We start from the raw sequence: 24,000 nt of genomic DNA on the forward strand, positions 1-24,000 counted from the left end.
GCAAATCCAAATGACAGGGTCTGAAAAGCAGGCTTTGCAGGAACATGATCGAGACGTGGGTGAAAGTGGTTGAGACACGAGAAGATACCAAAGAAAGGACAAACACTGAGGATACATGTAAGACAAGAGATTTTATATATCAAACTAGCCATGTGCGCCCAACTACCTTGCTCGTGTTAAAGTTGTCTGTAAAGGGCTCCCTGTTTAAAAGCGGCTGCCAGTTGTGAACTGGGCCCTTTGTCGCACAGCATTATGATGTTTTATAAGGGAAACAAAATTACAAAAGAAAACCCTTGGACATTGATTCGATAGGAACGGCCTACTCGGAATCACTGTCCGAATAGTAATTATGTGGTGGTGTAGGAGCATTTCTACTTCTGTCCGTTCACAGTCCGTCTCGTTTTCACGATGCTACCATTTCCTCTCACGATGTCTTCTCAACCTTTTTCCAATCTCTCAGGTTGCTTTGTGGCAATCCAAAGAGTAAGGCAATATCCATCCATCCATTTCCTAACCCGCTGAATCCGAATACAGGGTCACGGGGGTCTGCTGGAGCCAATCCCAGGTAAGGCAATATACACGGAGCAATGGCTATAAAAGGAGGACACATTGGTCTTTAAAGCATAAATAGGGATCACTTCACTGACATGTGAGCAATCCACGGTACAACTGTGAGACGCGCAGCACTCGTCGGCTACAACGTAACAATAATAATTTCCGGAACGTGCTGTTACGTTGTCATTCATTTTACCCGCTGTCTTTTTTTAGTCATATGTTATGTAGGCACGTACCTTTTATCTTAGGCAATCTCATTCTCTAACCAGGCCTCAGGAGCTAACCAGCGTAACATTGTCCACCACCCCTTTCGTTATTCCGGCACAATGTTGACATTCGGGAGTAACAACAATGTACTAAACCTGAAGGTGGTCTACACATGCGTGAAATTCGAGGACAAACAAAGATCAAGATCTAAATGAAGATCTCTTTAGTTAATTTAAAGCACAACAATTCGTTTAGTTTGAATGTCTGTGTTTTGAGGTGTGACTGGAGTACTACAGTCTTCAGTAGTATAAGCCTGGAGGAGATTCTTAATGCAATGCCTATGTTTTAGCTGTCTCTCTACTGCCATCTAGTGCTTCTTCTTCTAAGATCCAAATGAAGATTATATATAGAGATATTTCTAAATTTATTTTATTACCTGTTTATGACAGGTATCATAGCTAGTTTTTAATTAGTAGGCAACAAACATGAAAAACCTTTTAAAACAATACAAAGGTAAATTGTTGCTGGGTAAACAAAGATCAAATAAAGTTAATTTATAAGTGTATGGGCAATTTATCTAATTTAAGTTATATTACATAAAAACAACTTCTGTCAAAATACAGCAAGCTAACATTAACCATAGAAAAACAGGCTAACTGAAACTATGTCCATACTGGCATAAGAAAGCTAAATTACCTACTTTGGTAATAGGAATTTGGAATTTCTCCATGATAAACCTACTTTTAAAGCTTTTGCTATGCAGTGCTTTTCAAAAATACTTCTTCATCACAAAAACTGGTTCTTGAAAGTAAAAAGTGAAAGTAGAATACATACAATCCCTTGCTGGCTAATTAACAGGACAGAGGAATACCCTTCAATGTGTCACTTCTCAATTTGGTGTAAAAAGCTAATTAGTTTGGTGAGAGTTTGTTATTGCTGGCATTGGTAAATTTTCAGTATGTTGCCCAGCCATATTTGGCTTATTAGAAACAAAAAACATAAATACAAAGAGAACATGCAAACTCCTCATAAACATAGATCTGAGCCAAGATGAGGGATCTGAGTGGCAGAAGCTGTGACCACCATACCTGGCTTTCATAGGTGAGTGGTGTCACGCACATGCGAGTAGGAGGATGTTGTATGGACCAAGCAAAGGTAATTCCATGCCAGGCCAGGGGGTGGGGGGGGACACTAAACCTTCTCCTGTTGTCTATGCAGGCCAGCCACTGGAAAACCTGTCTAACTCAGCATTGAAGACATCACTTCTGGTTCCTCCATCTAGGTTGACCTCACTTCCAGTAACGGTGCCTAGGCTGACATCGGAAGAAGGTCATGTCCAGTTCCCCTACCTCACTTCCGGTCTAATCACTTAAAACTACCATCTTTCCAAACCTTCATCAGTTCATGTATGGACTCCAACAGAGACACATCTCTCTTAAAACAAAACTATTGCAGCCAGGGATAACATACGGGTGGCTGTCCCAAAACTTTTTAAGTGTGTAGAGTCTGATCCTATCATAGTGGTAAAGGTAAAAAGCAAAAAAAAATAAAAATAAAAGGAAATACTAAAAAAAAAACAAAAAAGAAACATTTATTATTTAATGACAGCAACATTTACAGTTTATAACTTTGGCAATTACACTGTGACTGACATAAAAAAAACAAGTACAACTTAAGTTATTGAAACAATGTATTGGTCGATTGACAGTACCTGCTTTATGTGTTCAGAAGGTGAAAAGTAAATTATGTTAGTTCTGTTCTTTAACTTTCATGGCTTTGGGACCCATTAAATGCCACTCATAGCAGATATTTAGACAGTCATCAGCCCATCTTTTATACCAACTTTCTATTTTGACACTCTTGGGGGACAACAAGTAGCTTTATAGCACCCAACCAACTTGGGGCTCCTACACACACACACACACATATATATAGCATATATATAGCACGAGAATGAAACATCACATGAACCCCATCTTTGAATTATGGTAGGAACAATATTTTTATTCAATGTATGTACTGTGAGCTTATCTACAGGGAGGAGCACCATACTGAAATAAGTGAATTGCACTGCACAAGCAACCACTAAAAGAGAAATCATGGGGCCACAGGGAGAACATGCAGTTTCCAACCCTAAGCTAGAAGGCTTATGAAAACCTACAAAAGTATAAGGCTGCCATACTAAATTCTCACCTTAGTCCATGCTGGCACTCGTTTAACATTCCAGGGCCCTGAGGAGCTGGACCTTATTCAGATAGCTTCTGGAATAAGGTACAAACTCGTCCTTGATGGACATCGGTCCAACACAAGTCAGACACACACACACACCAGATTGGCTTAAGCATTCATTCATTCAGTTTCCAAACCAATATGGGGTTGCAGGTTTACATATTTGTGTTGTCAGAACTATCAGTAGACTTGATCTGAAAACCTAATGAATTGTAGGTGCTGTGTTAGACTGGCATCCTGCCTTGAAGCGGGCTCTGCACCAAGCCTGCTACATTCACATTCAGAACAAACTGGTGATGGCTTAACTCCAACTTGCTTTTACATTTTTATTGTTTATCTGTGGCCCCGAATTGGCTTAAGTGTTCAGATAAAGGCTGCATAGATGATTGACTTTTAATGCAATTTTCCTTCTAAATTTGATGTACTATAAAGACAAACTACAGATATCAGAGTCAGCCTATCAGACACAGATATACATTCAATACTGTATGCAATATTAACATGAATATTAAACACTCACATGTTCATAGATTAGTACATTTTCCTTTTTAGTTCTTTCTAATGTAAATTGTATTCTTACAAAATAGCAATATCCATACTTTGGACATACCCTCCTTGTTGTAAGAATTACCAACCACTATTGCCAGTGGGTGCAGTAAAAAATGAGAAAAACAACAATGAGCCAAAAGAAAGAAAAAAATAAGTTCCATCACAGTACTTTCAGCATTATTCATGCAACGTAGATGATAAAATGAATGCAAGAACAAACAAATAATAGACAACACTAAGCATTTCCACATGTAAACACCTTGATGTTATTAGTGCCATGAATGAAGAAAACGGTGCAATTGTTTGCATTTAAGGCACAACATTCACAGCAACAATAACTGGGGCTTTTTTCAATTTTAGAACTAGAATTACTTGGGTTAATGTTTAAAAAATTTCTGCTTCTCCTTCTTGACATGATCCAGAAGTCAAGACAACATTGTCCAGTCCAATTTCTCCAGCTTTGCCTTTTCCACGTTCTGCTTCAAAGATAATCTGAAGGAAAATAGACAAGAAATGGAAAGAGGAATAACTAAATAGTTATCATGACATTGCATTCTACTATGTGCTGTCCTGGGCCAGTGACACCACTTCAGGAGAGCCCCCTGAATCAACAACCTATTTAAAACAGCAAACTCAGGTATAGGACTAATTCTGTACCACCGGGAAGTTGTAGTGAAGGAGAAAGTATATCAAGAAACCTTTACACAGACAGGAATACATTTTTATAGTGTTTCACTGGGACTGGGACTCCTCTTTTAATCTTTACCATTTCTATCTATCTATCTATCTATCTATCTATCTATCTATCTATCTATCTATCTATCTATCTATCTATCTATCTATCTATCTATCTATCTATCTTCAAACACGCTAAATTAACACTGCCCAACATTCAAGTCTTTGAAGATGTGAGTGGAAAACCGGAGCACCTAGAGAAAAACCATACACAAAAATGAGGAGAAGGTTCAGATCCACACCAGGGGTGGAATTTGAACCCAGGACACCAGCTCTGTGAGATAGCATCACCAACTGCTGTTCTATTTATGGGCCAAACTAAAAAAAATATCTAAGAGGTAGAATTTAATCATCCATTCTGCAGATCTTTTGTGCAAATGATGTACAATCAAAAGTTAATCTTTCAAACTTTGTTATACTGTAATATATATATATATATATATATATATATATATATATATATATATATATATATATATATTGGACTTAGAAAGTATTCTGCACACTTTCTGCACACTTTATTGTGTTGTAGATTTAATTTTAAATTTGAAAATTTTACTTATTAATCAAGTCCCAAAAACCCCTAATTACAAATTGAAAACACATTTTCAGAAAGGGTTAGGGTTAGTGTTAAAAACTGAAATCTTCATTCATATACTGTAAGTGTCCAGACCCTTAATTCAGTTCTTTTAGAAGCACATTGGCAACATTTATAGCTATATAAGTGTTCTTAGTTAATTCTCTACAAGCTTTATATTCATGGTTTTGGGCAGTTATTATTCTAAGAAGGTCCTCTCAAGTTTCATTAGATCATTAGATTGGATGAGATGCATCGGCAAACTGCGATCTTCAGGTCTCTCCACTGATGTTCTATGAGGTTTAAGTCTGGGCTTTGGCTGGGGCCACTAAGAAACGGTCAGAGACTTGTCCTGAAGTTACTCCAGCATTGTCTTGGCTGTGTTCTTCAGATCATTGTTGTAATGAAAGGTAAATCATCACCCCAGTCTGAGGTTGTGAACACTTTGGAGCAGGTTTTCTTCCAGGACGACACTGCATTTGTCTGTCATTCCTCCCTCCATAAATCCTGACCAGTCTCCTTGTCAGTTCTGCTGAGAAGTACCCCCATAGCATGATGCTGCCACCAACTTGCTTCACCATATGGATGCTATTAAGCAAGTGATGAGCAGTGCCTGATCTTCATCCGACATTATGCTTGGAGTTCTGCCTAAACAGTTCAGTTTTCATCTCATCAGAGTAGAAAATCTTTCTCCAAATACTCTCAGAGGAAAAGCAGGATTCCATATTGACTTTTACTCAAGAGTGGTTTCCATCTAGCCACTCTACCATAAACACCAGATTGAGGTAGTGCTGCTGAGATGGTCATACTTCCTACAAGTTTAGGACTTCTAAGGCTCTGTTAGAGTGACCATTAGGTCACCTTTCGGACAGCCAACTCCAGGAAGAGTCCTGGAGGTTCCAAACTTCTTCCATTACACACTTTTTGAGGCCACTGTTCTCCTGAGGTCTCTCAAAACTTCAGAAATGGTTTTATATTCTTAGCCTGATCTACACTTCACCATAGGGGACTAGAGAGAGTTCTTTGGACTTCATGGCTTGGTTTATGTCCAGTCATTCAGTTTAAATTCTGGGATCTTATGTAAACAAGCATGTACCTTACGATATGATATCCAATCAATTCTGTTTTTCACAAGTGGGCTCCAATCAAGTTCTTGAAACACCTCAAAGATAATTAAAGCAAACAGGATGCACCTGACCACAATTTGGAGTTCAATAGCAAAGGGTCTGAATACTTATATGAATGAGAGATTTCAGTTTTTGATTTTAATAAATTGCCAAACCTTTTGGAAAAACATGTTTTCACTTTGTCGATATTGGCTATTGAGTGTAGATTGATGGACAAAAACGGTAAATGTATCTACATGAAATTAAATATACTGTACAGCACCATGAAGGGTACAGAAAAGGAAGGGGTCTGAATACTTTCTGAGTCTGCTCTAGTATCTTCCACAGAGTCCAACAGCACATTAGAATATAATGCAAAACAAAAAGATGACAAAGTGCGACAGGGAAATGTTGAAATACTCAATAAAGCACATGGACATAAAAATAGGGATTAGACTAAAAAGGAAATAAAAAGGAAACTGTGCAATTGTAAGTTGTGGTCAGCCCCACAATTCTAAGCAGGACTTGTGTGTGAAAGTATGAAGATCTCTTAAGGTCCTTGACAGCAGTTACTTCAACTAGAATTCATGGGTACAGCTTGAATCTTGTATGATGTCTGTATACATGGAGCAAAGATATCTGGTATATTTTTTTGAAAAGCAGATCCTCTGAGACCTTTGAATTTCAACTTAAAGATAATTTTGACATTTTAGGTGAATAACAAAGGACACGTGAAATTGGCCTGTTCCTGTCTAAACTGTTCTTGCACTTTTCATTAGGCATGACAGAACTGTAAGCATTTTTGACCAACATAAGGAAGACGGACTCACACATGCATTGTGGGGGACTCTGCAAAGGTCAGAGTGGGAATGCAGGAATCACCAGGGTATATTGGATATCCCCTTAAACAGAAGCAGGCTGGGACCACAGTCTGGAAACTGACCCAATCTGGTCAGTGACATGCTGGGAAGAATTTGCAAAACCAACTGGCCACCAGGGGGCAGCATTTGGTGACTAAGAGAACAGGTGATCTTTTCAAGGGTGCTTCTGGAGATGAATGACAGGAGGCCTGCGCTGTTGCACCTAAATGCTAGGCTGTGAGTTTAAGGTGTGGGCGTCAGGAATGTGTCTACTTTGTATAGGGTTTTATTTTAATGTAAAGGGATTTTCCAAAGAATAATCAGACAAGTAAGGGCCAGACCAAAAGTGACTCATAAAAGCAAAAGCTAAGATCATTGTTCCTAAATTATTTAAACTACAAAATGACATTACGAAGACATCACAAATATAACTTTAAAATAAATTGTAACATACAGATAATTACTAGTTAGAGTTGCATAATTAATTTATACAAAGTACCTAATGCTTTATTTTTTTTTAAATTCCTTTAAGTTTTAAAGGATTTCTACAGTGACTTCACCACCTCTGGTGTTTTATATTTTTATGGTGGCAAACTGTGTATGTGTGTTCATGTGACATTACAGCGATTATCGTTAAATTACCAATATGCACATTTCTTAGTGTCTGCACATTATTATTATTTTTTTTTTTTATAGAAAAAGACTCTACAATTCAATACTTGTGAGTTTTTGAGCAATTTTATTTTGTTTTCAGGTTGCATTTTGAACTTTTGCTTGCTCCTAGCCTTTCTGATTTCTGCTGGCTCCTTTGGCTTAGACTGCCTTAGTGAATTTAGTGTGTTTTGATGTTGCCTGTCTCAGTATGCCTTCTTGATGTGAAACACTGCTAGGTCAGATGGCCAAAGATGTTAAAGAGTGGAAAATAAGCAAAGGAGATTAAATTTGTTATATGCCAATGCAATACAATTTATTTTTGTATAGCCCGAAATCATACAAGGAGTGCCACAATGAGCTTTAATAGGCCCTGCCTTTTGACAGCTTCCTAACCTTGACTCTCTAAGAAGACAAGAAAAAACTCCCCAAAAAAATCCCTTGTAGGGAAAAAATGAAAGAGACCCTTGGGAAAGGCAGTTCAAAGAGAGACCCCTTTCCAGGTAGGTTTGGCATGCAGTGGGTGTCAAAAACAAGGGGATCAATACAATACAGTACAATACACAGAACAGAGCAAATCCTCAATAGTGCAATAGAAATATTACAAGTACAGAGCAGAATTAAACAGTAGATGATATCACATAATACCGTTTTTGTTATATGAATATTTCTACTTGTTTTGGGGTTTTTAAATGTATACTTTTTATTGTTAAAGTCAGTTTCATTATTGATTCAATAATTTAAAAGTTGATTTTATTTAGATAATGCCATGTTGAGTTTGGTCACCATAATTGTTGCAATTCTGGCATCACTAGATGTGACGTTTAAATTGGCGTTGATCGTGTATCACTTTATGTCCCAGTCTGTGTAATCTATAATGGTAGGTCTTTATTGAATAAGGCCCTAGTGGTAGAACTGCTGCGGTGGGTTGGCACCCTGCCCGGGATTGATTCCTGCCTTGTGCCCTGTGTTGGCTGGGATTGGCTCCATCAGACCCCCGTGACCCTGTATTCAGATTCAGCGGGTTGGGAAATGGATGGATGGATGGATGGTAGAACTGATACAGTATTTTGTCTGTGACTTGCTTCTGGCTTTGACCTTTGCTTTTGGCATTGGTCTCTTGGTTCTAACTGTTTGCCTGGTATTCGACCCTTTGCTATTCATTGTAACCAACTCTTTCGCCTTCCTATTCATCTCCTGGCCACTTTGTTCATACTAACTCTCCAGCACAATACATGTTCTGTTACAAACCAATTGATCCTGAGTGACCCCGAGATGATCTCAGTAGTCAAAGAACTCAATCACATGAGAGAGAAGCATAAAACTGTACATTATGCACAGACTGCAAAATTTATAGCTTCTTTGGAACAGTGGATGTTGTGGTAATAAAATGTTTCTAACAAGTTTTTTAAATCTCTGTAGCAAGAGTGTAATTGCAGACCGCTGTACTTATGAGGTCAGTCATGTAATGCCCCAACATCACAAAACGCCCTAAATGTCAGTCATGTAACACTCATTTCATTAGACTATGGTTAACATTAGGGCCCCGTTACACTATGGTTAAGATTAGGGTTGTAGGAGGGTTATCTGAGTCAAAGGGCGTTTTGTGACTGACGTTGTGGGCATTACCTGATCTATGTTATAGGTACTGCAAGTTGCAGCTAGACCCTTCTCCTCTGTAGACATGAAATTTTGTTTTATCATTAGCTGATTGATCAAGCTGTATAAGCCAAAAAACCCTGATTAGAGGCATGCTGGATAAATCTAGAGTTAGTAGGAAACAAGATGAGAAATTCAAAGCTATTTTTGAATTGTAAAGGTTGCTTACATGCTTGACAGTGCCTTCCTCTGGTGTCAATGTAACCAGCTCTGTCTGCCAGTTGTCATCTCGGCTTCTGGTCTGCTCCCAGATTGGGGAGCTGTTGCCATCCACTAAAATTCTTAATTTACCAATTCTGTCTCCAACAAGACGATAGTTAAAGGTCAGACAGAGCCCATTCTTTGGCACTGGGGTGACCAGGGGAAGTTGCAGGCGTGCAACTTCCTTTCTTTCTCCAACAAAACCAGGAACAGCCATGTAGAATCCCACACCTAAAGAAATGAGAAATTAAACAATTAAGGGACAAGGCTGAATTCACACCATTGTTCTTCAATAAAGTTTAAAGCATGCTTATTTTAATTCTTGCTGCTTAATATTTTTCAAGGCTAGGAAAAAATGAGAACAAGGACACATCTGTGAATAGTAAGATTAGAATTTCTTATACTCAATATACAGTATTTGTGGGCACAAAACACATCTCAACTAGTGTCATGAAGTCTCGTCAATTCCTTTAATTTCCATAATGTCTGAGGCCAGCCTTAACCTCTACACTTATCCTCATCAGCTTCTCCATTGTATTATACTACCTTCCCTACTCTGTAGGAGAGATGTAAGTCAAAATCTCATTTTACCACATACACATAACAATAAATCTGAATTTGAAACTAATTGACTAACGGACTGGGGCCCAATTTAGGAACTGCAGGATGAGTCTCTGGAATAATCTGCCTGTGAATATAGGAAATGACCCTTCAGTCTTAGCTTTTACATTCCGGAAGAAGACTTGCGACTTTAGTCTGGCATACCCTGAATAGAGCTGCAGATTAACTGTACATACTGCATCTCTGTTTGTTAGTCATTTGTACAGAAATATAATATGCAATATTTTTAAACTGTTATTAATCCTCCTCTATTCTGTTTTTCTTCTCGATATCTGGATGTGGCAGTTGGTGCTACTGCTTTACTGCCAGTCTGCTGTCCTACCTATGGAATAGTCATCTCAGATAAAGAAGCATTGGAATCATTGGATGGAAAGATTCTTTCATTAGATTGGATGGCCAACAGAAACTCCAGTGTAGAAAACCCAGGAGCAGGTAAGTGGCCGTTTGACCAAACTCATCAGAACTGTGACTTTGTTTTTGACGTTCTCTTTTACAGTTTGGACAGATACTCTTGGTTTCCATTTATGTGTAATCAGTGTTTTTCTTGTCCTTTATGTGTTTTAACAAATCTGGATTTTTATGTGTGCCAGTTCTGTAGTTAGTAATTAGTATAATCTAGGTAGTAATAAGGCTTGAACTAATATTAGCTGCAAAGGAGGTGCCAAGCACAGTCAAATTTAGTCACAAGTGCCAGGTTTATTAACTATGGATAATGTGGGCACAGACAATCCTTAATACAGTAGGTTAAACTGAACGCATACTGTACTGAGGAAGCTCCACATGCAGTGAGTTACCATTTCATCATTTTTTGCTTTGCTACATGTGTGTTCTGCACTCGTTGTACTGTTTGTATTGCTCAAACTACATTGGTGATGCTCAATTCTGATGTTGCATGTTTAATTATTAAAAATTACAACATTAAAATAAAATGCTTGATTAATACATACTTTATATTAGGCTTGCGGTGTTCAAAACTTTAATGTGTTTGTTGTTGGTCGTATTTCTTTGTTATTGTTTGGCTAACGTCAAATTGGCTCCTGCATGATAACTTTATGTTGGAAATTTGTAGTGTGAGAAACGTAAAAAAATGCAAATGCCCACATTAAGAAGTGGATTTTACAATGGGTTTGCCATTAAATAAACAATTTAGTTTTATTCTTATTAATAAATAAATCCTACTAAATTTCTGGGACAATTAAAATGTTATATCCCATGTAACACCTACTGAATATGTCTGTATATTTGGCTAAAGTTGCCTGAGTGACAAACGTAAATGAGAACTGAGACTGAATCAAAACCGAGGAATTTTTCAGACAATCATCTTTTAAATTGCAAAGGGGTGACATCAAATTTAAAATTTCAGAAGAGTTACAAATCTAACCCCTAGTCATTTTATAAGGTGGCATCTATTATGCGATGTAATAATATATAATTATAATGTGATGTAAGCATAAGCAAAGACAAAAAATATAGAAGCAAATATAAAAATAAAATTAATATTTACTTAATTATTTGTAAATAATATAAACAAAGCATTATTAATGTGAAGAATCTGGCAACAGATGAATTTGTGTAGTAAATGGTGGAACACTAGCAGCTACTCCCCATAACCTTTCACAAAGCTTGGCTTAGGCAATTAATAGGAAGCTATTAGCAAAGTCATTTTAATATCGATCGCTCTGTTTCTTTAAGTTTATTTTTTTGCATTTTATTAACTTAGTATATTGAGAAAATCCATCTAAGTTTACCGTTATCATGATCTGCAACGTTCCAATCAAAGTCATCATCTGTTTCTTGAATCCATTCACATGCTCCTTGATAAAAGCTGCAGTCGATGATGAATTCTGAAAGAAATAATTGTACCATAAATAAATGACAACCAATCATCTTGATGTCTCAAATAGGCTTTTTGTGAGGAAAATTTATAAAAGTTATGCTAGAAACTACTTAATGTATGGCTTGATGGAAAAAGACTCGTCCAAAGGTTAAAAGGTTTTCGGTGTAAAACAAAAGAATTGTCAAGTAAGCAGGCCAGAAAGTCATTACCAAATATTCAAAGAAAACCTAATAACTAAACTCAAAAAACAAGGAAAAATTCAGTCACGAAGGCCGATGCAAAGGGTCAAAACTGTTACTACTAATAATTCCCTATTAAAAATGTAAGCTTTCAAATGCCCTTTGTTTTTATTTAAATCCAAAAACTTGGCTATCAGGTGCTGTGTGGCACCACATGAAACACTCTTTGGCATTGCCATGGGTCACATGACTAACACATGTTATGATCTTGTTTTCTTTTTAATTTCTAATTTTTGTAATATTTGGGATGGTTTTTGCTTATAAAAACACTGCTAGTATATTTTTGTATTTACTGAAGTCACTTTCAATGTTATTTTTTGATTTGTCATTCTCCAGTGGCTATAACTTATTTTTTTTCTTTTTATGATGCTGTAAATGTGTTTGTAGGTGCCATTGCTTTACAGTGTGGTTGCTAAGCATTGCTATATAATTTTCATAATACGTATATCTCTTGACATCATCAATGCAACAGCATAAAATGTCACCCCTGATGTTCCATGTCATTCAAGATTTGGATAACCACTATACAACTTTACATACTATAAGATTTAGTATATTCTTGTTCTTTCTGGATATAGATAAAGTAGGTGTGAACTTTACGATTTAGGGATTTGTTTTGTGATTTTGCGAATGTTTGGTTAGTCTTCCTAGTAACAAACGTGGTTACGTTTCGATACATGTTTACTCTTCTGGCCCTTACTCATTCCATCAGTTCTGTAGAAAAGCATCGAGACACCAGAAAAGACATCACAAAATGGCAGTGATAATATTAAAGACCCAAAACAAACTAGTGTAGTGATAATATAACATAACCTTAAACATGATTTAAAGTAAAAAAGCAGTTGTAAAATCAGACAAAATTACTTGAGCTTCCAACGTGAGACAGAACTCAACAAGTTTTTTTCCATTTGAAAGGAAAGTAGGATCAGTTCCTGTCACTGGATTTTAAAAGGAAGAGTTCCAGAGGAAAGCTGAAGGTTATCTTTGTCATTTTAGCAAATAAGGTAAAAAAATGGATTAAACTCCTAAAGATGCTCAGGTTATTCAAAAAATGAAAACCTGGATTTGTTATTCTAGAAACACCTGAATAACAGTCTTCCATCATATTTCTGAGTTGTAAAGGTTTTGTGATCCGTTACGCTACTCTTAAACACTGAAGACACTTCAAGCCATCTCTGGCTTGTGTAATATGATAGTAGAATGAAGCATGATAGAACAAACCATACCATCATTTCCTGGAAGAACAGCTGGGGCTTCATTCAGTCCAGTCAATGGGCTGATGGCGGTCTCGTAATCCACAGGAACTGGGGAACAAAAAAAGAATCGTGTCAATATTATCATTCATTTAGCAATGTTTTTGTGATTAATTTTATTTATCCATTTAATGAACCTTCTTAATACGGTTGAGTATTTGGGGCAATTTTAAATAATCCTTTCAAAAACTAGGAATTTAAGAACACAACAAACGTTTCAATGTGGGCAGGACATGGGGATTGACAAGCCTTGTTTGATCCATTTTACCCAACGTATACCAACTGGTGACCAGGTTTGAAGGGCTCCACAGTGCTTCCATCTACTCCACTGCTTATTCCATGTATCTCTTGTCCACTGTAGGTAGAAAACATTTGTGTAAAGTTCATCTTTTACCTGCTTTACCAAGTTACAGTTGAAGAAATGTTGATCTCTTTCCACTACATTGAGGAGTAAATATGAAAATCTTTATTAAATATATCAAATGTGTGTGCCTAAGCCCATTTTAAAAGTACTTCAGTAAAAAGGTGCAGGCAAGCTAATTGCTGATCCAATGCTATTACTGAAAATTAAACCACATTTGTAATTGACTATATTTAATTTTTTCATTTGACTATAGTAACACACCAATATGTCAAGCAAGGATTAAACTGTAGCCCTGGAATAAGCCTAATCACTCTTCTCTGGACCTTTTCTAGTGCTGCTATAACCTTTTTGTAGACTGGAAACCAAAACTGCACACAGTACTCAAGATGAGGCCTCACCAGTACATTATAAAGGTTGAGCAGAACCTCCTTGGACTTGTACTCCACACACCGTGCTATATAACCTGACATTCTGTTAGCCTTCTTAATGGCTTCTGTCTGGAGGTTGATAGTGTCAAACCCACTACGACTTCTCATAAGGTGTACTTTCAATTTTCAGACCTCCTATTGTGTATTCAAATCTAACATTTTGACTTCCTATGTAAATTTCATTTGCTACAAATCTGCCTAAGTGTCCAAGTCCAGCTGCAATGATTCAACAGATTTCAGATTATCTGCCAGTCCACCTAGCTTGGTATCATCCGCAAACTTAACCATCTTGTTACTTATATTACCATCTAAATCATTTATATATATGTATATTAAAAATAGTAGTGACCCTAGCACTGCCCTCTGTGGGACACCACCCTTAACATCACCCCATTCCGATAAGGTACCATAATTCTCTGCTTCCTGTGTTAATGGCTTCATTACTATTAATGCCTTTGTCTCACTCACTGCTCTCTCAGTCACTAACAAATAGCCTTTTACCTGTTTTGGTTGTTGTTAAATTTGAGATCTTTCAGGCATAATTTTATTTGCTTACTTAGTGTTTTAATAATTTATGCTGTTACTCTGACTATAACTAAAAAAATGTAATTAGTTTGGCTAAGTTTCTGATTGGCTAAGCAACCTAACATGTTTAAGAAACATGTTAAGGGAAAGGTCACATTACACAAGACCTGTGCTTTAGATAGATAGATAGATAGATAGATAGATAGATAGATAGATAGATAGATAGATAGATAGATAGATAGATAGATAGATAGATAGATAGATAGATAGATAGATAGATACTTTATTAATCCCAAGGGGAAATTCACATACTCCAGCAGCATACTGTTAAAGAACAATATTAAATTAAAGAGTGATAACAATGCAGGTATAACAGACAGACAATATCTTTGCATAATGTTAACGTTTAACCCTGGATGAAATTGAAGAGTGGCATTGTGTGTGGGGGGAACGATCTCTTCAGTCTGTCAGTGGAGCAGGACAGTGACAGTAGTCCGTCGCTGAAGCTGCTCCTCTGTCTGGCGATGATACTGTTCAGTGGATGCAGTGGATTCTCCATGATTGACAGGAGCCTGATCAGCGCCCATCGCTCTGCCATGGATGTCAAACTGTCCAGCACTTTAAATAAGATGTTTGAAATTAACATTTTACAAGGAACACAGTTTTAATAAACTAACTTTCATTCTGAATGTATTTGTAAATGGATGGTACATCAAAAAGGCACTTTGAACAAATACTGGAAATTAACTTGTGTTAGACACAATGAGTAAACTGCTCACTGGATAATAAATCTCCCATATGGTGCTGAGCAATTAACACACCAGCAGCCTTGTACGTTCAGCCAAGGGTTAGAAAACTGGACTGCCTCAAGTTAACGGCTGAGTCAGAGTCCTGCGATTTTCAAAGAAGTACTTGATCTGGTGTTATGAGCCCAAATTGCAAATGCCCTCAATGTGTGTGATACCGATAGATAAGGGGCTTCAAGTAAAAACTCTTATGCTGCGTCTAAGAATCCTTCATAACGTGGCATAATCATGTACTGCATAACCACATACTCATTTATAAACTATTCAATTTTATTATTCTGAACAAATCCATCCTGCTAAATTCCTAGGATAATTAAACATGGAATATCCCAAGTATAACCATTAAATATGTCTGTCATTTAAATGGTGAAAGTGGTCTGAGTGGCAGGTGGTAAATAAGACATACAATTGAATCAAGGCTGAGAGGTCCTTGAGGTCACTGACCTTTGAAATGGAATGGATTGAAATCAAACTTAAACATTTCAGATGAGTCACAAATCTAACCCTGTTCATTTTATAAACTGTTACGTCACGAGTTGCCCCTCTGCAATAGTAACAATGTTCTTAGCAACCAGCATCACAAACTTGAAGAATGTGAAGTGCAGAAACAATTATAATATAGACAGAATGAAAACAAAATTTATATACAATGAACAAGAAAAAAATTCAACACTATGCCAATATGAAGTATTCACCCCCTGGATGTTTTCACATTTATTGTTATATAACATTGAATCACAGCAAATTAAACTAGACTTTTTTGATGCTGAAAACAGAAAAAGACTCTTTGAAGTGAAGACAGATCTCTGCAAAGTGGTCTAAATTAATTACAAATATAAAAAAACAAAAAAGTCATTGCATAAGAACTCATCACCTTCAAGTCAGTATTTAAAAGATTCTGCTTTGGCAGCCATGCCAGCCTTGAGTTTGTGCGCACAGGTCTCTATCAGCTTTGCACATCTGGACACTAACATTTTCCCCCATTCCTCTCTGCAAAACTGCTCAAGCAGACGTCATCGAGTGTTCTTCCAGATTTTCCCCTCTACCCTCACAAACTTTCCAGGGCCTGCTGCAGAAAAATATCTCCACAGATGATGCTGCCACCACCATGCTTCATGGTGTATATGGTGTATCTGATGGTCAAAAACGCTCAATTTTAGTCACACCAGACCATTGAACCTTCTTCCAGCAGATTTCAGAGTCTCCCATGTGCCTTCTGGCAAACTCTAGCCAAGATGCCATGTGTGCTTTTTCTCTTTGCCACACTTCCATAATCTTGCAAGTGGTGAAGCACCCAGACAGCAGTTGTTATCTGCACAGTCTCTCCAATCTCACTAACTGTAGCTTCCAACTCCTTCACAGTTCTCATTTGCCTCTTGATGACCTCCCAAACTTGCATGCACACTCAGTTTTTTTGAGGATGGCCTACTCTAGCAGATTTACAGCTGTGCCATACTCTTTCCATTTCTTAATGACTGATTTAACTGGATATTCAGTGACTTAGATATTTTCTTGTCTCCGTCCCCTGACTTGTGGCTGTCAAACTCCTTTTCATTGTGTTGCTTGTTGTGTTCCTTTGTCTTCATTGTCTAGGTTAGACCACCACATACGTTTAGACTGCAATCAGCTGAACTGAGACGCTGTACGATTCAATTTACTGACATGTATTCAAACGGAGCTGACAAATTTCAAACTATATTTGTTCCCTGGCAGAACGGTGGGTAATGCTGTCAAATCACCCTGACTGGATTACTCTCTACAAGAAGTGTGATGTTCTTGTTGTGACAACATTTGATAAGGTTGTTTAATTTAACTTAGTAACATGGAAAGTGAAGTTTATTTGCTGTTGTTGTTGTTTGCACTCCAGTCCAGTTGGTGGCGGTAACACACCTTAAGTTGATCTGCCAACTGCCATCATAATACAGAAGATGAAGAAGATTTCTATGACATTTGTCATAGTGGTGAACACTATGTCACTGCTTTCTTAAGTCTGTGGAATCAAGGGTGCCCATTAGAAGTTTTCTTAGCTGCTATTTACAAAAGGTAAAATCCCCAACAGGGTCTAGTCCATGGCCTGGCACCCACATGCACGGACCCACAGTGGGCCAAAGTAGAGCTGCTAATCCATCTTTATGACGTAAGTGGGTGTACCTGGAGACAAATCTGTGACCAGGTTTGATTCTGGACATGCCAGGCAGCAGCAGTGTTAATTACTACACAATCCTCTTACAATTAGTTGTTAAATGAAAAAACAGTCCCCTGTGTAGCCTTTTATGAGATATTCATCTGGCAAACTTTACTTTCTGTACGACAGTTAAGCCTGGCAAACTCCACTACAAATGCACACACACTCTTCTATCTTCCAAATATATTGTCTGTTATGACAAAGTAACATTTCTGTGCATTTCACTGCTCCTCTTAATACAACCCAGTACTTTGTCCTTCTATGTCAGTGACAGACATTTTCACATTTAACAGTGAATTCAACACGATCCCACTCTCCAAATCCTGCAAGTATGAACTCGCCACCTTCCTTTACTCTTTTATGTGCTGAGCCATTTGAAAGCTCCTAAAACAAATGGTCTTCATCCTGAGAGGCACCAAAGGCCCCAGATGGATGGTGACACTTACTAATTGAACCCAAGCTATGAGAGAGTTAAATGCTAGGTGATGACAGACTTCTGGACAGGAGGGTCTGTTCTGACTGAGTGGCAGCTGTTCCTGGGGGTGCTAATAAAAGGCCAGAGCCTGAACTACAAGCCTCCCTGTCAATAAGGGCAGCTGAGAAGTCTGTCTCCTTGGGGCAATCAAACAGCTTTGCAGTGTCTCTCCTAGTAAAATTCCAAGTAATTACTGGTAGATGGCTGGAGGCATGTCTCCTCTTGTCTTAAAGCCAAAGTAATCCTTCAGTCTATTGTTACAGTTACCATGATAGCGATCATTCCACAGACAAAGTCAGTCATGTTAATGTTTATCGACGAGGCCCCTGACTCGCAGGAGAGCTACTCTCAAAAGAACTTGATCCTTGTCCATGATCTGTGCTATGGACAACCTACGTGGATCTTTGGCAGAGCTTTTGTAAACCGTGTTGTGGAATATTATCTAAGGAAGTTATTTAAAGGGAGACACACGGAGTAATGCTGACCTAAAGGAGGCCAGACCGGAATCAAGCACATGATGGGGCAACAAAATTTAGGGGCACGGCCTATTGCCTTTAAAAGTTTGGTTTCTATTAAATAATCTGCCACAGTATATAAATTGCAAATTATCTTCATTTTTCTTTGTAATATATTGCAGTCTGTACTCTTAGAATGTAACTATCACTGATTCTTAGCAATCTTTGGTCTTTTCAGTGGGTCACAGAAGCTTCAATGATTTCTTTTGAAGCCTTTTCATAGTAAGCCCAGTTCCCAGGTGCCTATGGTGGGAGCACAGGGAGCCAGTCAGAGTCGGGATTTGAACTGTCATCCTTGTGGCTTTAAAGTCCAATATCTTAATCACCTCAACACCCATATTTCACAAAAACTAAGAAATCTAGACAGTAATAATGTTCACGGTTTTCAAATTCAGTCCTTGGGGGTTGTGGCTGTGGGTTTTCTTCCTTAAAGTTTATTAATTAAGCAAGCTGTCATCTCCCAGCTTCCATTTTTTCTTGTGTTACTACAGAAACTACAAACTGGTTATGTCACATGATTACTGGAAGGAGCGAGCTCATATGTGTGTAACAGACCTGTCTACATTGTACTTTCCTGGAGTGGGTTTACCTGTATGAGACTTGGTAGTTAAAGCATTTTGTCCCCTTGGTGTTGCTGTAGTTAAGACATTGTCACGCACACACGCTTCAGAGGCATTCAACAAACCCTACGCTGAGTAAAAGATCGCACGACAAAGGGTTACGGAAGGGTACTAACGTCTCACTCTCTTTTTTCTCAGAAGCAAAGATGAAAAATAAAACACAGTCACCGCAGTCCAGGAGCCAAAATGGCTGACTCGCAGCTTCCGTCCCTTCCGTGATGAAGTCACCTCCGAGCCCACGGACATGACGCCACTTCCTGCAGCCACCTTTGTTTTTTTTCTGTATAAATACCACCCCTGTTTATTATTTCGCGGTCAAATGTTTTGGTTGAACTCTTTATTTCACCTGTTTATTTTTTACCTGTCCGCTGGACATTATACAGGGCGATTCCCCAAACTTTTATGCGACCAGGAGTCGAATTATTGCTATTACAACATGATAACATTTCTTTTGTATAAGTGTGCATAAAGGAGATTCGCTGGGGGTGTTCTCTTTGGACTAACTTTAACTTTAAAAATTGTTTTGTCATAAATACACAAGAGGATATCACTGAATTATCTGCTGCCCATTAGCATTCGATTTCATATGCGCCCTTGACCACTCTACTGATCGCTAATATTCAGCTAATTTTCTATTTTGTTTCTTAAAAATTCACAGATGTATGTTATTCAATTCAGTATTGTTTTGACATAGGTTCCGAGATGCCAAAGCTGGTATTGGTACCAAAGTCAAAATGTCAGTATTGATCCAACACTAACACACACACATACCCACAGTGACACAGGGGGCTTTTTTGAAATTGCCAAATAATCTAACCAGCACTGTTATTGTGAAATGGGAGGAAAAGCCACATTGAGGCGTGGAGAAAGTAGAAACTCAACACAAGCAAAGACCATGCACTGGAGTTGAATCCAGGATGGTGCCCTACTCACAGCCCCACCATACTGGACTTTTGACTGCTGGTTCAGTCATCTTCTCTGCCCATAGTTCAATTGTTAATGACCATATGCAGTATACTATGTAAACCATTACAATGTGGGCTGTTTTTAATGTTGAACCTTTACTTGAGGATGCCATGAAAGAAAGGAAAGTGCCTTGTGGTATTCAGGAGGTAGGCAACTGAAGAAGTGACTCCAGTAGATGGACAGAAATTACAAACTGTGAAGGTGAGCCAAGCTGGTCATGAGGTATTTGCTGCTTTGTTATCTTCCTTTGTGATTTGAGGCTCTTCTTATAATTAAGCCACCATTAATTATTTTCAGTAAATAAATCACCATTTTGTTAAATATTCTGTGGTCTATTGTTAAATGTTATTTATGATTTTCTGATTTCTGTTTGTTCATATCAGTGTAAGTGGCAACTGGCCATACATTCATCTTTAGATTCTAATTGCTGGTACCCTAGTCTCACTGAGTCAGACGTATAATATATACGTCTGGAGACAACCATGAATGAATTTTGCTTAAAACTATGTAGGAATAATTAGATGATGTACAGAGTGTTACATTTTTAAACCAAACTGATGCCTCATGAAGGTGACGCTCAAAGCAGAAGCGATGATTATGAACTGCAAAGATCAGAGGTGCTCTCGTTGACCTGGTCCACCACAAATAACTTTCTACAGCCAAAAAGTTTTCCTAAAAAAGTCCTAAATGCAACATATAAATGTGTGTCGCATTGTATAAGTTAAAATTAAACCTGTTGGAAGTGAAAAACCTTTCTGTAACATCAGATTATACTTCAGCTTTCAAAGACATCAATCAACTAGGGGGGAGAGTGAATTGTTGCAGGTGCTGAGTGTGCTCTGTATTGTTCGGTTATGGCAATAGTGTCAGAGTCGATGTACTGTAAGACTGAAAAGCCTGGCAACTGCATTCGTGGAAATATAATTTGATATAACATTTGGTGTTAATGATGTGTCACCTCCCCTGTCAAAAAGAGGTTGAAAGGACAGCCATTGAGGGAGCTGGCAATGAAGAGCCACATTAGATGTAGATTTTAGCACTCGAAACACCTGAATCGACAAATCTGTGCAACGATGCCAGTAAAGTATGGACACGGCTGCACAACATTCACCTTCAGACTGCATGGCTAAACAAGTAACTAACGGAAGTTAATATTACAGTGTCATTGCAAATGTACCAAGCAAGAATATATTCGCAGCGTTATATTACTTAGTATACTATATACTGTGCCTAGGCCACAATGCTTACTTAAATACTGTTTGCTGTTGCTATGCCATATAGTGATGCAATAATTAAAATGATAAAATGATATCTTAACCGACAGAAGCACTTCTCAAGCTTGGGGCCAAATAGCTGCAGTGGTCTACATGTGCGGGTATATAGTCTCTTCTGTCGCAGAGCTCATTGCAAATTAATCATTAAGCTTCAGATACCCTGTGCTACTGAGACCCTAAATTGATAACAGCAATTGTAGCTTTTTATTTTCTCTTAGTGTCAAGTCTTTTGTTCACTCTCTTTTGCTCAAATGTTTTTGTACTGTACAACTGTTGTTAGCAGAAAAGCATCTCACAATGCGCAACTTGTTAAACCTTAAGGTGGATGGGCTACAACAGGAGAAGACCACGCTGGGTCCCACTCATCCAACAGCATGAATCCATGCGTCCAACCTGCCTCATGTTAACAGTCCAGGCTGGTGTGGTGGTGTAATGGTATGGGATGTAAAGGCTAACCCCAACACAGACAGGTGTAGGACACAAGTTGAAGCAGATGTGAGTTTTTATTTTCTTTTTACCTTGCGGGCAACACCTTTCCCATTCCCACAAGCTCAACACTGTCCCAAGCACAACATAAAACTCTTTCCTTCTTTTTCTTTTCCTTTTCTTCTCTACTTCTCCTGGCAGGCATGGTCTCCCTCCTTCCGACTCTGGCTCCTCAAGCAGTGGCTGCCGGTCTTCTTTTATAACACGCCCAGAAGTGCTCCAGGTGCCCCCTGATGACCTATTTCCGGCAGCACTTCTGGGTGTGACGGAAGAGCTGCTCTGTAGGGCTCAACAGCAGCTACAGCACCCCCTTGGCAGCGCCCATAGATCCCAACAATGCTGCACCAAACTCCAACTCCCATGAAGCCCTGCGGGAGTCCTAGGCACCGCTGCAATCCACGGCATCTAGCACTCCCGAGGAGGTAATACTCTGGATAGGCTGGCTCCCCCAGTCCTCCCAGCGGGCAAGGGTCCCGTCGTCCGCCACAGGGGAAATATTTCTTGGCACACTTTGTGTCCATTAATGCCAATTATTGCTTGAACACCATGATGTACATACTGACCATGTGCATCCCTTCATGGCCACAACTTGCCCATCTTCTAATGGCTTCTTCGAGCATGATAATGCACCATGTCACAAAGCAAAAGGCATCCCAGGCTGGTTTCATGAACATGACAGTGAGTTCAGTGCTCTTTATTGGCCTTACTCAATCCAATAAAACACCTTTGGGATGTGGTAGAATGGGACATTTGCAGCATAAATGTGCAACGGATAAATGTCCAGAAACTGTGTCAATCACTCATGTTAAAATGGAGCAGAACCTCAAATGTATGTTTTTAACATCTTGTGGAATCCATGACATGAGGAATTGAGGCTGTTTCGAGGGCTAAAGTAGGCCCAGCGCAGCCCAGTATTAGCGTAGTGTTCCTTATAGTTTGCCAGGTGAGTGTATGTATATAGATAAAAGAAATACCAACTTACTGAACACATCCCCCCTGGGGCTGATCTCCTTGCTTTCTATCTGGTTTTCAAATTCATCCTCATCTTCTTCCAAAGATACTTTGTCTTGATCCTTTTCATCCTCTGTATTGCTGCCAATGTAGACTCCATCTTCATAGTCAAATGGCTGTTGTCGAATCTTGGGGGGAACAGTAGCCTTGGGCTCAGGGATGACATTTTTGGTTTCGTCAGGATCCCCACCGTTGTTTTTGTGAACAAATGGCTTCTTTACTGAATCTTTGCCCACACCAAGTATCCGTGGCACATCCTTAATGGTGCTTTCAGGAACAGCTGAAAGAACAGAAGGCAACTGTTAATAAATATTGAAATAAGTTATTTGTAACTTTATTTATAATGTAATTTACAATCAGGGCTTCAGAAACTGATCAGTGAATGGATCACCGTGGACCATGGTTTAGAATTCTTTTATTTAAGAGTGAATCATATACCTGGACTTAAGGAAAAATGAATTCAAGTTAAAAAAAAATCATTAATAATATTAATAATTGCATATTAATGAGAACGCCATCAACAGACACTTAGACATAAATGCAGCATATGCAAACTTAAGAAGAACATATTCATAATAAATAAAACTTTACAACCAATACCCCCCCAATCACACTGACTTAGACCCCCCCACCTCCCCGCCCTCATAATTTTTGCTATATATTGCCTTTGATTTTTGTAAGTCTAAGCATTATCCTCTAAGGAAGTTCCCTGGCAGGGACTGAAAGCTCAGGAATAAAAACTACGTGATTTATTTTCTCCTTTTGTGGATCTCCAGCTGCAAATATGCAAACCATATAACAGACCTTCTCTTCCATATATATATATATATATATATATATATATATATATATAGAAACAAACAAGTTTTTTATTCTTTGCAAACTATATATATCAGCCATTTTGTAACCAACCTCAGTTCTATTTGGTGCTCATGTCTGTAAAGACCTCGAATTCTCACCAACCTTTTACAAGTATATGGGGTGGTTCCCCAAACCTTTTTCTTTATCCTGGTGCTTATTTTACCATATATATATATATATATATATATATATATATATATATATA

The 24,000-nt window shown here is 38.3% G+C and overlaps 1 protein-coding gene across 2 annotated transcripts in view; it reads right to left on the reverse strand.

Moving 5' to 3' along the window:
• Window positions 1–2,334: 2,334 nt before the first annotated feature.
• egfl6 (EGF-like-domain, multiple 6) overlaps window positions 2,335–24,000 on the reverse strand; it is a 108,837-nt gene continuing 87,171 nt past the window's right edge. For both annotated transcript variants that reach the window (XM_039743617.1, XM_039743618.1), the window contains 5 exons: window positions 22,906–23,214; window positions 13,253–13,330; window positions 11,699–11,794; window positions 9,298–9,560; window positions 2,335–4,032 (listed from right to left, as the gene is read on the reverse strand). In XM_039743617.1, the coding sequence (XP_039599551.1) occupies window positions 3,925–4,032; window positions 9,298–9,560; window positions 11,699–11,794; window positions 13,253–13,330; window positions 22,906–23,214 (854 nt within the window). In that variant the 3' untranslated portion in view covers window positions 2,335–3,924. The remainder of the gene's footprint in view (window positions 4,033–9,297; window positions 9,561–11,698; window positions 11,795–13,252; window positions 13,331–22,905; window positions 23,215–24,000) is intronic.

Source organism: Polypterus senegalus, chromosome 2 (assembly GCF_016835505.1).
Source record: "Polypterus senegalus isolate Bchr_013 chromosome 2, ASM1683550v1, whole genome shotgun sequence".
Lineage (NCBI taxonomy): Eukaryota > Metazoa > Chordata > Cladistia > Polypteriformes > Polypteridae > Polypterus > Polypterus senegalus.